Source organism: Neolamprologus brichardi, chromosome 20, assembly GCF_056152115.1.
Source record: "Neolamprologus brichardi isolate AB-2024 chromosome 20, ASM5615211v1, whole genome shotgun sequence".
NCBI lineage: Eukaryota > Metazoa > Chordata > Actinopteri > Cichliformes > Cichlidae > Neolamprologus > Neolamprologus brichardi.
Window position 1 is genome coordinate 4,389,677 of NC_142123.1, and position 14,868 is coordinate 4,404,544.

At 41.6% G+C, this 14,868-nt stretch overlaps 1 protein-coding gene across 2 annotated transcripts; it reads left to right on the forward strand.

The window, feature by feature from the left end:
- The first annotated feature begins 1,648 nt into the window (after positions 1-1,648).
- LOC118453868 (solute carrier family 2, facilitated glucose transporter member 5-like) lies at positions 1,649-13,189 on the forward strand. Of its 2 annotated transcripts, XM_087833453.1 has the most exons (14): positions 1,649-1,742; positions 2,077-2,168; positions 4,911-5,035; positions 5,139-5,237; positions 5,323-5,483; positions 5,563-5,687; positions 5,778-5,930; positions 6,033-6,158; positions 6,765-6,952; positions 7,083-7,193; positions 7,296-7,397; positions 10,565-10,640; positions 10,858-10,985; positions 12,816-13,189. In XM_087833453.1, exons 3-14 carry the CDS (start codon positions 4,991-4,993, stop codon positions 13,038-13,040), a joined length of 1,539 nt encoding a protein of 512 aa, XP_087689579.1. In that variant the 5' UTR covers positions 1,649-1,742; positions 2,077-2,168; positions 4,911-4,990; the 3' UTR covers positions 13,041-13,189. The 2 variants fall into 2 exon arrangements, with proteins under 2 accessions (XP_087689579.1, XP_087689580.1); XM_087833454.1 differs by lacking the exons at positions 1,649-1,742; positions 2,077-2,168 and adding an exon at positions 1,954-2,011.
- Positions 13,190-14,868: the final 1,679 nt, after the last annotated feature.

Sequence of the window (14,868 nt, forward strand, 5' to 3'; positions counted from 1 at the left end):
TATACGCTTTAAACTGTACAAATAAACAGTTTTCTTTGAGCTAAAAAGTTTTCCATCCATCCATTTTCTTATCAAAACAGGCTTGCGCTGTGGCTTGAGCCTATCCCAGCTGACAGAGTACACCTCGGAAGGGTCACCAGTACATCACAGGCCTAAATATATTTTCCTCCAATCAAATTTTTATCTGAGGTCTAAAGAAACGGGACACAGTGCAGAGTTCATTCTCTAAGACCATCAATAACCAGATACCATGTCTGGGAAAATGCAGGTAGTGAATGTTGTTTGTGGCAATGACATCTAAAATAAACAACCAATAAATAGTTTTTGTCTTTTATCCTTGTGGATGGAAGAGGGCGTACAGAGGAGCAGCACTTACTGTATTTCCTGTGGGAAGTAACGTGTTGTGTCAGTTCAGGGATTTGGCTGACATTGAAGCGATTTGAGTCAGGAGGGGGCCGCTTAAGAAAGACTTTTCTGCTTTTTGCTCTGCTGGTTTTCTGCCTGCTTAAATTCATTAAGAGAGCCTGTGCTATAATACCAGGGGTGACCATTCACCAGTAAACTTAACTTGGAGGGGGGGTAACACAGGCAGTGTTATTGGTCCCGGGAGCCCATTCTCAAGCACGTTGTCCACCACAGGCAATAAATTAGCAGTGGCAGTTTAGTGTGTGAGCAAAAAGGCGGCTGCTGAGTTCCCAGTGAGCGTGCACTTTGTTCTGGCATTACTCGTCGCATTAGCGCCACCAACTGTTTACTGCTGGGACTACTAGCAATGCTAATTTTCTGCGTGGAGCTCCCATTTCATAAAACATAAGGGGAACAAAAATCTACCAAGAAGATGACATTCAAAGGTCTCTCATTAAACATGCCACATTTCTAACGTCCATGTTTAATATGAAACAGTCTCTTCTGCACAGTCTGCAACCTGTTTCGTCTCAGCAACTTTTAGACTGGGTTTTATCATGTTTGTCTTTGGGATTAGAGAGAAACAGCACTGCAGCGTTAAAGGCCCGAAGCAAAAAAGGTAGACCTGCTACACATGCAAGTGTTGCTTGCTTCAAATACCGCTGGGGGTGGAGGTTGGATAATGTAGGCCACCTGCAAGAAAATGCGCAGAGGGGGATGGAGAAAAACAAAAAAAGACAAATAAAATACTGCAGGAGGGGAGCAGCAGCTGTTGTTTCCTGGGTCAGCAGGCCTACGAGGGGCTGTTGACTCCTGGTTTGCATCTGTGCTCTCTCCCCAATTGATTTCAAGCACCAGGGGCGTGGCTAAAAGAGAGGTGGTGGGGGGCGGCGAGGAGTGTCACCACCGTGCACACCCCTCTTACCTCTGGAAAATTTTGGTCCTATCAGTGCGGTGCAACCATGGATAGAAATTACATGGCGACACGATGGTCCTAACCTACTCCTTCTCCTGTGAAAACCAGAAAACTGTCTCCTCATTATCAATCAATCAATCAATCAATAACTATGCAGTAATACAGCTGAACGGTGTACTGATATTAATATGCACGAAAACCAAGGCTGCTAATGATTTATTTATTTGTTTAAAGAAGCCAAACAAGTCATTTTAATATATGACAAGTTTCCCCACCCCACACCTTATACCCCAACCACCCCCCAACCCATTTGCCTCACAATGGTTTGGTCCGTTGCCTACATGCTCACGTACACGCAGTCATTTGGAAGTTTGTCGTGTGGGGGTATTTCTACAAGTGTGTGACTGGTGGCTGAAGTCCAGTAAGTACTTTGCAATTATTTACTTAAAAACGATGTTTGCTCAGACTTTTATTTTATTTTATTTTTTGCACTTTACTCCTCAGAAGAATCAAACACAATTACTGTTTTGTTGCATATTTTTAATTAGCTTAATTTTAAAAAGCGGCTGCCATTTTTCTACCGGGGCAGCCGCATGTTTAGGAAAGAAGGAGCTGTATCTACAAAACCAAAAGCAGCTTTTTGAACACAAACACGAGGAGGATGCAGAATGCTCTGATGATACTTTGACAGTAATGCTATTTATTTATTTCTCTGTTTTTGTGATTGTGTTGCTTTTGTTGATCTCTTTGCACAGGGAAAACAAAGAAGCCATCAGAGTAAGAAAATAACCGTTTTAAAGTCCATCAGCTCTGTCACAATGTTTTTGGACTGATCTCACGTCAGCAGGTAGGTTTGAGCCACACTGACGTGAAAAAGTGTTATTTATTAATAGGACATCCCAGGATTGGTTACTTATATTGGTAAATGTTTTAAATGTATAACATGTAAGGTTGAATTATTAGCTGTATTTGTAACTGCTTGTAAAGTTGTCTGAACTGTATAACAATTGTGTAATTATCTATGAGTTTGCGCGGTTCTGCTTTATAGCACGCTAGGGAAGCTAAATCTCAGTTAAGGTACTTGGTGTTTGTCCACATGTTGTGCCCCTGTTGTGTTTGTTCATTTCCAGTTCACTGTAAATTTGAAATGTCTGAAAATCAGGCAAGAGAATATCAGACCAAAATATGGTTATGACTGTCTTTTATTGATTTATTTATTATTTTCTTTGGTCTTTTGGTGAATAATAGTTATAAAAGTGCTGCCATTTAGAACAACTCTTTTTAAAAAAAAGAGGCTTCAGTCTGCATCGTTTTACTCAATAATTTGTGTTATTTACATTTTTGGGGGGCATTTTTGATGGTTATTGTAATTTTTTGAAGTGGTTAGTTAAAATGGCCACAAAGAGGTTTATATTTGACCTGGGCTCTGTATGTTATACACAGAGGGGGGTTGTGTATGTTACAGGTGTTACTAAGCACTTTAGGTAGCATCTTCGGTATGTGCTGTAAGATAAGCCTAAGAATTTTTCTTGTTTATTTTATTTTTATTTTATTTTTATTTTGTGCCTGTCCCATTTGGTTCTTTAGCCATCAGAATTGTTGTCTGGAGACCAACAAGGATACCCAATGGATTTATTTTGCCAAATGGATCATCACGGCCTTGCCGTATTGGTCCATTTGATTGACCTTTGTTGTTATTATTTATTTTATTTTCAGTTGTTACAGACGGGACAGACATGACTGAGGGATAAGAAAGGGAGAAAGAAAGATGAAGGAAAAGAAAAACAGAAGGGAAGAGGGACAGTGAGAAAGGGCACTTAAAAAGAGAAACAGAAAAAAAATCTCCTGGATCACCTGTTGAGAGAAAAAGAAGAGAAAACAAGCAAAGAAAACAGAGCAACATACTAAACACAACACCATCACGTTAATCTAGCTAAGTGTAAACAGCAGTAAATACTAAATATATAGTATTATATAGATTTATATAATACTATATATAAATAAAGCACAAGGTATTGCACAAAACCTGTAATGGAGCTCAGTGATTTCCAGGCCACGTCTAAGAAAACTGGTTGTTGGTCTCCCTTCATCATCCCCTCTTAGAAAACCTCCTGGAATTGTCAGCAAACCAAAGACAGAGATTTTTTTGTTGTTGTTGCAACCCTGACAGTAACACCTTCACATATCTCCACAACACTGTCATTATCATGATAGCATTTTATTACGGCAGTGTTGTGTGCATGTTTCTGTGCTGATATGTGCATGTTAACCCCCTGAACTGACTGTAAATCTTTTTTTAAACATGGGAGTAAGGTGTTAAACTGGAAGTGAACCTGCACTTTACCGCAGCAACAATAGCTCCACTAGCTTCTTTCACCGTGATATGAGCAAAAGAAGTGACATGTAACATGTTCTATATGTAAACCCCCATAATGTTAAAATTTATGCTATCAAAGGAGATGCCCACTAAATAAGTCCACCATAACCCTGCTCCAACCTTACTTCAAGGCCTTAACCTTTCACTTCAAGACCACAGCTTTTTGCTGTAGTTTTACACTGATAATGTGAACAATGTAGAAAATGTCAGCATCTTGATACAAATTGAGGGAGGTTGGTAACAGTCTCCATAATTTTTGCTCCTCTGAGTAGCTGGATTTCTTTTTATCACATCTTATGCCTGATTTGTTAAAGTTTCAAACTCTTTGACTGCCATCCAAGCCAAACCTCTTTGTATCCAAAGGAGTAAAAGGCATCATTTGCATGTTTTAAAATCTAAAATGAACCTGTTGATGAAACCTGTTGCTTTATGTAAATAATTCTATTTAAAATAAAAAGAGTTTTCTCTAAAATAGCACAACTGTGTAGTAAACATTTACTGGTCTTTTTATTACCTTCATGTATAAAAACAAACTCTGGTTTCATTCATTTTATTTCAGTAAAACTCAGTTTATTCTTCCAAGACTGCCTCAGTAATATTTTACTCTGAGCAGAAGTATTTCTGAAATGTAATCATTAGCTTTTTTTTTCTTTGGTTTGTTTGTTTGTGCTTTGAAGCAAGTAACATCCAGCTCCAGGAACAAATAGTCTCAGGGACGTTGTATCGACAAGCAGGCTCGACTTTAGAGATAAGAGATGATGGTGTGCATGACAAATTTCTGACAAAGCAAACATTTGGAAAAAGAAATGTTTACAGCTGTGGTGTTTGTGCAAGGGCGAACAAACAAACAGTTTTTTAGTGTCGTCGATGGGAGGTGCAAGCAGATAAACCTTTCAAACTGTTTGATAGTAAATGCTGAAGTTGTTGCTGTTGTAATATTTTAATAAATCCATCTGATGCAGTGCAGCCTGCGCGTGGATCAGCAATAAAGATGCATTATCCTTATCATTTTTTTTCTTTAATGACAGCTGCATCCACTGATCTTGTTTAGTCGAGGATACAGTGCAATATAAGATTTAGATATCAACATTCAAGTAAGCTTTTAATCTTTCAGGTGTATTACATTTAAAAAAATTAACCTGAGAGCACAGTCAGCAACATGAGTGCGATAACCATAAACCAATGCCACGCTCTCTAATCTGGTGTCCAAAGGGCAGGCAGGATCCAGTGGGCAGTAATAATAAAGTGTGCTGTTATTACTGCTGAAAGGCACAGCGAGCCCAAACACGGCCATGGCGGACACAGAGGAATGGGGAAAGCCTGTGGAGAGGAAAGGGGTGAGTTACAGTCCACGTGTGATCACAACCTTGGTCACAATTTTCTTTTCTGACTTTTCAAATAGCGCTCTGATGTTGTCCCCCTCTCCCCAACAAAAAACAGAGGCTAACTGTAGTCCTGGTGCTGGCAACGCTCATAGCTGCCTTTGGTTCGTCCTTCCAGTACGGCTATAATGTCTCTGTGGTCAACTCTCCATCGCAGGTAAGCTGATTAAAGAAAGAAAAGCTTGAATGGAACTCGCTGGGAAGATAATTTGTTCCTATCAGTGCTCTCCTGCTCTTTTCAGTTCATGCAGCAGTTTTATAATACAACCTACATGGAGCGTTACCACAGCCCGATGGAGGAGAACGTCCTGACTCTGCTGTGGTCTCTCTCCGTGTCCATGTTCCCTCTCGGAGGCTTCTTCGGCTCTCTGATGGTGGCCCCTCTGGTCAACAAATTTGGGAGGTGAGAATCTGCTTTATTCCACGTGTAGTTTAGCATGCTCTGCAGGTTTCTTGCAACTAATGCTTCATCCCTGCTACAGGAAGGGCACCCTCCTCTTCAACAACATCTTCTCCATCGTCCCTGCTATAATGATGGGAGTCAGTGAGATCGCCAAGTCCTACGAGATCATCATTGTGGCCAGGTTTATAGTAGGCATCTGTGCAGGTCAGCTCCCGAATTTAACAGCAGTCCAGGTTAAGGATCAGGCGTGATCAGGCGGTTTAGCTTCACCCGTGCATGCTTTCCCATCTGCAGGTCTCTCTTCCAATGTGGTGCCCATGTATCTGGGTGAGATCGCTCCCAAAAACCTGAGGGGAGCTCTCGGCATTGTTCCGCAACTCTTCATCACTGTTGGGATCCTTTGCGCCCAAGTGCTGGGCATTAGAAACATACTGGGAAACAGCACAGGTAGTTAAGTTTTTACATGTTTGATCATTTATTCATCAGATGCTGAGACATGGTCTTAAGAATAGGTTTAAAAGCGTGTCTGTGTTGCCTGTGTGTGTCCAGGCTGGACCCTCATGCTTGGCCTTACTGGTATTCCCGCCGCGATTCAGCTCCTGCTGCTCCCCTTCTTCCCTGAGAGCCCCAGGTACATGCTCATCCAGAATGGAGACGAGAAGAAAGCAACGAAAGGTAAGAAAGTGCAATGTCATCAACATAAAAAAAATCACACCTAACAGGCTTAACATATTCTGTCAATTTAGACCATATTCTGTAGAAGGTATCCCTCTGAAGTTTAAGAGAAAATGACAGTTTTTCCATCGTATGTCTCTTGTACAGAATGTATCCAATCGTCCATCGTTGGTGGTTCAGGCTTAAGCAATCTCCTCTTAAGGGGCTTTTTACTCGCAGCCAGTAGCATATACAAAAGTCTTCTATTGTTAGAATTCAATTTATCCACTGGTGTGTTACACAAAAATCTCAAAGGTTGAAGGGAAAACAAACGAAAAAACATTTTGTAGATGTTCATGGATTAGAGACCAGTACTGGCGAATAACTTTGCAATCCCAAAAGATATGGAAATGGTTAGCTCCATCTCCCCCACATCTCCAACAAGTATCACCAGTTCACCGGTATCTTTGTTGAGCAAGGTTGATGAAAAATCTCTGTGGTGAGCCATGGTCGGCGGTGCCATGCGGACCACATCATCACCACCATCATTCACATTTCGTACATAACTACACTACACATCGAAGATAACCTGAGCATTTATGGTACTGTATGCATTTCCACTCTTAGCACTGCAGCGCCTGCGTGGGTGGGACGACGTGGACAGCGAGCTGTTGGAGATGCGTCAGGAGGACCAGTCCGAGAAGGCCGAAGGTCACCTGAGTGTGTTCTCCCTGCTGTCCCAGCGCTCTCTTCGCTGGCAGCTGATCTCCATAGTCGTCATGAACATGGGCCAGCAGCTGTCGGGTGTCAATGCGGTGAGACGCGCCCGTTGTCCTCGTCCCTCTCACCATTACTCAGTTTCAGGATGCACGACAACATCCATGTTCTTGCTTATTCACAGGCTGTCGTGTTATAACCATAATGCATTTCTCTCTTTTCTCTCAGATCTACTACTATGCCGACAGCATATACGGCTCTGCAGGAGTCAGGGAGAGTGACATCCAGTATGTCACAGTGGGAACGGGAGCAGTGAATGTCTTTATGACCGTAACTGCTGTAGGTACCCAGCAAAGCTGAGGGGAGGAGCTGTTTGTCTGTCTGCTGTTTGATCATGTGAGATGGAGATAACCACTGTGAACGGGGGTTTTGTCATCCCAGGTGTTCATCGTGGAAGCCTCAGGTCGCCGCCTGCTCCTCCTCTGTGGTTTTGGGATCTGCTGCGGAGCCTGTGTGCTGCTCACTGTCGCACTCAACTTGCAGGTATCGTACAGACCTGTCAGCGCTACTTATGCCTGCAACCTGTCACTCTGCTGCCCTCTAGTGGTTCAGTTATTAGTTTCCCAACCTGGAAAGATTTAGAGGAGATTTGTAAGACCCTGTTTATGATCTCAGGATCAGAGAGTAACGCCTCGTGAGATTGATTTAATTGCAGCTATAGTCTAAAAATGTGCTAATTATAGTTAGAGGTGAGTTTGTAAATGTGAGCTGCTTGTAATTTTAACAGCATTTCACATGTTATGCTTCCATGTTACTAAATTTAAGTCATCTGACATTGTTCAGCATATTTTTGGATAACCAGGACACCTTTTTTTTCCAACAGCAGCCACTAAAATCCTCATTCCTACAAGGCTACAGCAACAGGCCTTTAAAATGTTCATCTTAATCTGTGTGATTTTAATTTTCTGCTCTCACCTACACTTTGTCCCCACTGGGTTACAGCTCTGTTGAATAATTAATTAATTAAGAGCACTGAATAAAATTTAACATTATGAAGGCATTAGTCCACTCCATAGTTTTAACCCCACTGCATTAAAATAGAGGCACTCTACTGTTGTTGAGACCACCACTGATTATGGCTTTTCCCCCCCCACTCATCTTTCATGCATTTAACTCAGAGTGGACAGACTTTTGGCTTACTTAGAGTCCAGAACTTGGGTCCCAGTTTGAACCTGCACTGTTGCAAAGGCCTCTACTCTCTTTACATGTTTGTAAATGACATATGAATGAAATACAAATTTTCCGATTTTACTCAAGTGGTTTTACAAAAACTTGTCCAATCGCTGTTCAGAAGTTACATATGTTTTATACATAGTTGTACATATACTAAAACTGCAAAGCTGCTGTGCTTGGGTTGAGATCTGGCCATCAAACTACTGTGAAACATTGTCTGAGCACTTCAAATCTGAGCACAGAGTATAGCCCTGTACACTTTATAGTTTGTCCTGTTACTTCTATCAGCAGCCACGTCAGCAACAAACGCCAGTGGATAGGGCTGTGCGATATGACCAGAATCTCATATCCCGATATAAGAATCCTATCATCTGATAACGATATAAATCACAAAAATTTAACATTTTCTGTAAATTCTGTGAATCTCGGGAAGCTCGACTTGCGGGAAGTGTTTCCAGCTGCGCGTCGTGTAGCTGGAGTCGAGTGTTTTAACCGATGCATGAATCGATACATTTTTAGACATAAGTTGTAACAGCCGCTGTTTTCTTTGTGAGTATTTATTACACGGCGTGCTGCGGGGGAAAGCCTGTTCTAACGTTTGAGTCTAAGGTTTATTTTTTTAGCACCTGGCGGCTCTTTTTTACTTATCATCCGTAAATACTCTGCATTTTTCACGTGATTCAGTTTATTTTGAAAAGTCTCAACAGGATCTTGGGCTTTATTGTGAAAGGTTTATGTGGAACATAAACAAGCGGACATGCGATGCTGTTATTGTCATTGTTGCTAACCACAACACATAAAAACAGCTGCTTGTCCGTCTGTAGTGTGGTTATATTAAATATAAGAGAAAGAGAGAACTTTATTAATATAGCCACTACAGTGACCATCAAAACGATGAAAAAATATTGCCGTAAACAGTTTATTTTGCGACACCACGAAACAAACAATAGCGTAAAGTGAAACGATAGACGTTTTTATATCGTCATCCGATATATCGTTATATCGAACAGCCCTACCAGTGGTTTGGTTCAAGTCATTCATGCCCATGCCATAGCATTGCCTCCACCATGTTTGACAGATGGTGCAGTATGCTTCAGATCCAGAACTGTTTCTCTGCTTCTCCATATTTTTTTTCTTCCATCATTCTGGTTCATCTTGCTTTCATTTATCCCAAGATTTTTTTTCCAGATCTGTGCAGGCCTTTTACAGTTTAGTCTAATCTGGCCTTCCTGTTCTTGAGTGTAACCAGTAGTTCGCACCTTGTTATGAAACAGGAGACGGGAACTCCAGGCCTCAAGGGCCAGTGTCCTACAGGTTTTAGGTGATCCAACACAGCTGGCTAAATTACCTCCTCAACATGTCTTGAAGCCCTCCAGAGGACTGGTAATGAACTAATCATTTGATTCAGGGGTGACATCTAAAACCTGCCAGGGTTATCACCAGGGCGATATTATAAATCCTCTATTTCCATTCATGAAGGTGTCTCCAGATTGTAGATGTTGAAACTGATATGCACAACGATGATATGGATTTTTTTTGAAAGGATTAGTGGCTGTTGACAGTAAATTAAGCTTATATGTTATCAGTTTAATTTGTAAAAGGGTACAGGCCACACTTAACTATGTAACTGTTTGTCAGCTGCCTAAGTACTTTTGTGTTTCCTAAAAATGAGAGATTATATATAAAAACATCTCTGTCTCCATAGTGTAGTGGTTTATACATCTGACTAACAGGCAAAAGATCCCAGTTCAGTATAGGGAGGAGACCCAAATCCCTTTGGGATTGTGTCAAGAAGGGCTTCTGGTGTTTTGTTTTGTTTTGTTTTTTGTTGTTGTTGTTTTTTTTAAAAAAAAGCTAAACCAAACATCTGGCACATGATAAATAACAGGAAATTGGATTCAGGTGGGTGTGGAGACCCACATCTCTTTATGTTTGATTTTATTTCACCTGCACTTTATCCCTATGTTTTGGCCATTTCTGAAAAGCCACAGTGAGAACTCCTGCAGGACAGCTAAGGAACAGCAGAATCTGACATGATGACAGGTTGGCAAAATAATTAAACAAGACGCAACCAGTAAAAAGCCAAAATGACAAACGGTGTCACTGTGCTACAGATTACCAGCCTGTAATCATGTTGTACGTCTAGGATTCCCATCATGGTCTGAGACGGTAAAGTGATATTTTGGCCCCTTTGTTTTCAGGAGTCATGAAACCTGCACATAAACACTGACTATTAGAGAGAACCACCAATGCAGTGCTGCCCTCCTTCAAACCTGCAACCTCACCTGGAGCCAATGTTTTCAGACAGGCGTCATTTTCAGCAGCAGGAAAGGCACAATTTAGAGACACAATGGAGAGTAGGCACATTAATCATCTGCCTTTGATCCTCAAGGCCTCCATGTGGAGCCGTTAATGTTGCTACTGCTTACAAACATCAGAAGGAATAGTTACTGAGAGCTGTTTGTCTGTGTTTGCAGGAGACTGTGACATGGATGCCCTATGTCAGCATCGCCTCTGTCATCATCTACGTCATCGGACATGCCATAGGACCGAGTGAGTCTGAGTAGACCTGTTGGTATTTACACACATACTGATTACAGCAGGGCGCTCCATTAGCTGAAGTGTTGTTTAGATGTAATCAGGCATATAATCAACGTTTGTACATCAGCACTCAGTTTGTTTGAGACATGAGCATCCTCTCTGACTGTGAAGACTGATGATGTCTGTCTCGGGTGTTTTGGTTGTGGTTAATTGCATTTTTGTTCTGCAGGTCCCATTCCTTATGTGGTGGCCACTGAGATGTTCCGGCAAACAGCCAGGCCTGCGGCGTTCATGGTGGCCGGCTCCGTCCACTGGCTCTCCAACTTCATTGTTGGCCTTGTCTTCCCCTTCCTCGAGGTTAGTTACTCAACTTCTGCAGGCTCAGACTTCAGTGGAATTAGTTCCAGATGTTTTGTCGAGCATAACCAGCAAGGCAGTCCCCTCCACATCCTCACTGTGATGTGATCTTTTATGCCACTTAGAATTGGATTACTTTGATATTTTCTTTGCAATTTGCATAGATTTGCAAACAAAGGATTGCTTTTCTAAACAGGGATTAACCTGTTTAGACAAGATTTAAGTGCACTCGCTTGCATTTCATCCTTGCAACACAAATATAAGAATTAAGTAAAGAAGATGCTGCAACAAACAGTGCGTAAGAGAGGAGAGGATTGCAGTAGATTGCAGTCAGGGTGGAGTGGCTAGAAATGAGTGTCAAGGATGATTTATAACAAGATAGCAGCAAGAGCGAAAGGGAAAGATTACAAGATGGTGGCGAGACCTGCTATGATGAATGGTTTGGAGACTGTGGTGCTAATAAAAAGTCAGGAGGCTGAGCTGGAGGTGGCAGAGCTGAAGAAACCAGCATGACCAGGATGGAGGGACAGGATTAGAGATGAGTACATAAGAGTAACGGCTCAGGTTTTGCCGCCAAAGTTAAGGAACTGAACTGCTGTGGACATGTGCAGACCCTATATGGATATAGTTGACAAAGGATTTTGGAGATTCATAGATCTAGTAAAGAAGGAAATGAAGAGAGGTTGTGTGACACAGGAGGATGCTGGGGATAGGGTGACATGATACCAATGAGTTGCTGTAGTGACCCCTAAAGTGACTTATACGGATTTGAATTGTACTCAAAATTACTGCCTGATGTTTATCTTTTAGCAAGATACTAACCTCAAGCCTCTGATGCATCCATTGGAGTGTGAGTGTCAGATAGAAAGCACTTCAGCAGAGAGAAAAAGTCTTCATTGGAATGGGTAAATTAAGCGTTTTGTATAAAGTGCTCAGAAAAAGTAGATTTCAGATATATTTTTTCCTTTTACAACATTTTCCTAATGGTTCAGCACCAAGTTTGATTCAGGTATCAAACTGAGAACAACATTTTAAAAAATCAGTTGGTTCCTCCTGTTTATTATTGATTGCTGTCATGCTAGAGAATGCAGTTTGGACCTGTCACTCACCTACCTGATGCACACTCCACCTTTAGGTGACACTTAGAATATTTATTGTGCATGTCAAGAAAAAAAGGAGTTTATTTTAGGTGGATGGTTTAGTGTTGCTGGCTGCTGAACTAGTCAGGAACGGTTTCTGTGTGCAAAGCTGGCTTGTTGTTTGACTCACAGTAAACAGGGCAGATTGGAGCCAGGGGTGATCAAAGCAGCTGATTAAAACAGGCAGGCAGGTGGGAAGCTGGTGGATCTAAGCACAAGAGAACAGTGTTGGTTTCGGTCGTCGAGTGAAGTAGGAAAAACTGGAAAGGGAGTGGCTCACCTACTCCTCGTACACAAACACAGACAGGGAAACAAAATGAGAGGAGGACAAGAGGAGGCACAACATAGGGAATGAGGAGGAGGCAGATACATGAGGAATGCAAACATGCAGAGCGCCCAAAACATTTTTTACTGCATTTACAACACCTGAAACATATTGTAAAATCTTAAATGAGGAGACTGGACTGAATGACGTGAGCTTAGATATAAACATAAGCTTCATCTCATGTTTACTTCCTCTTACATGTTTAAACCTGAAAGTGTAATCAAGGGAAGAAGATGCTTGAGAAACATCGATAAAGAGCAGTGTTTCACTTTTGACCTCGCCTTGTTTGCTCTGTTTGTCTTCCTGACATATTTACATTTCATATCGAGGACCCAGAAATCACATTTCCTCTCCTTCTCTCCCCAGCGAGGCCTGGGCCCCTACAGCTTCATCATTTTTGCCGTCATCTGTCTGGTCACCCTGATCTACATCTGGCTGGTGGTGCCCGAAACAAAGAAGAAGACCTTCCTGGAGGTCTTCCAGATGTTTGCAAAGAGGAACAAAGTGGAGTTAAATCTGGGTGACGGCGATCTCCCGCTGAAAGAGCTCAAAAAGAGCGCACAGGAGGCACAGAAGGCCACGCCTTTCTGAAGAAAGAAGAAGAACATTGATAGAAGAGGAAGTATTCACTGCGGGTGTGGAGCGAGGGAGTGTGTGTGTGGTAGAAGACTTGACAGTGTTTTAATTTTAGATGCCTCTGTGTGCCTTTTCTTTGTATTTGTGCCTGCAGATGTTGGTAGATTTCCATGCAGGCTCAGGTTTGCTGTCATATGAATGCAGTACATAGCTCAAGCTGTGACGTGTTTTTAATATTGGACTGTAGGCGCCTTGAAAAGCATTTTGTCCTTTGTAAAACATACCATAAACCCTTTACCAACAATTCAATCAAATCCCCAACATCAACAGATGATATTCTGGCTTGTTGCAGCATGTTGAAGCTCATACAAACAGAAGCATCAGGAACATCTGTGCTGACTTTCCAGCTGCACCCCTCCGTACATGCTCAGTTTTGGTCTGGCCAAAGCATAACTGCCAGAATCTTTCTCCTGGAAATTGAGCATCAAAGGAAACAAAGAGCCAGTTTCTGAGGACAACAGAAAAAAGAATCAGGCTGGAGAAGCACCAACTTACTTTAACTGCAGATCAATATCAAATTTTAAAACCACCCACGATGTCTGGTAGACCTTGAATTGTGAAATCCACCTAAAGGAAAGAAAAAGGAAAGAAGCAAACACTGCAAAGTGAATACAGCCATCCCTTACATGTAGATATGTTTGGCAGCTTGTAAGATGAGCAAGCACCCGAATGACTGTCATCAATGGATGTTATCAAACACAGTCCAGAGGATGCTCTCGTAGCAGGGCGGAGTGGTGAGGGAGCCCTGAAGAAGTGCTTCAGATTCTCAGGGAGCATTGAGCGGACATCAAGGTTGGATATGTTCTTGGACTGACCTGTGAGGGTTACACAAACACCACGTTAAACTAAACCAGTGAGTTATGGCTCAGCTAGAGGTCACATTTGGATTCTGACCCCAAGTAGAGCAATGTGGGTTTTTTCTTTTGTTTGTTTGTTTTTGTGGCATACTTGATTTTCTTCAAGTTTGCAATAAAATCACTGTAGGTGTTCTCAAAATGGCCATCCTGGAAAAACCCCCAAAACAAAGCTGTGTTAACATTGATGCTTAAAGTTTCAGTGAAAAGAGATCATTGTGACTTGACCCCATAAATGCAGGCTTTAGAGCATTATTACAGTTTTTTAGGATCTGTGTTGCTTTAAGCTTTATCATAAAATTGTATTTAACATACTTAAAATGCACTGATACAACCAAAACTTCAGATTTATTGACCTGTTTTCTAAACAGCTAGAAACCAAAAAAAAGTTGATTGTTTTTTTTAAACAGACATTCAATAAGTCACTTGTAATGGTTTCACACATCTGACCGTTTTTAGTTGTGTTTTTACAGATATGTTATACTTTTCAGTCATTCTGACTGTTTAATGTTCCTTCTTTGATAGATGTCAGATATTAACTTATGAGTAAAGTGCTGTAGAAGTGAAAATAAAGTCCCAGTTTTATGTAAACTCTCACTTGGATGCATCTTAATTATTTGCTGCTACCACAGTGGATGCCAGCTGTGGTGTTGCTGCGGTGATGACCTCTCAAAGGAAAGGAAAGGAAGCGTCTCATAGCTGAAGGTTACAGGCCGTCTGAGATCCAGAGCAGCCCGGTGGAAACAAGCACTCATTCACTGTGCTGCCGTGTAGCTGAAGACTATCGGGAGATAGAAATGCATTTACTATCTTTCGATTGTTTCAGCTGTTTGATGAAATGAAAGAAAGTCTTAAAACGGTTCAACAGGAAGCAAGAAATTTGTTTGTGTGCAGATTAGAAATGGTTTCAAAAAAGAGGGCTGATTAAT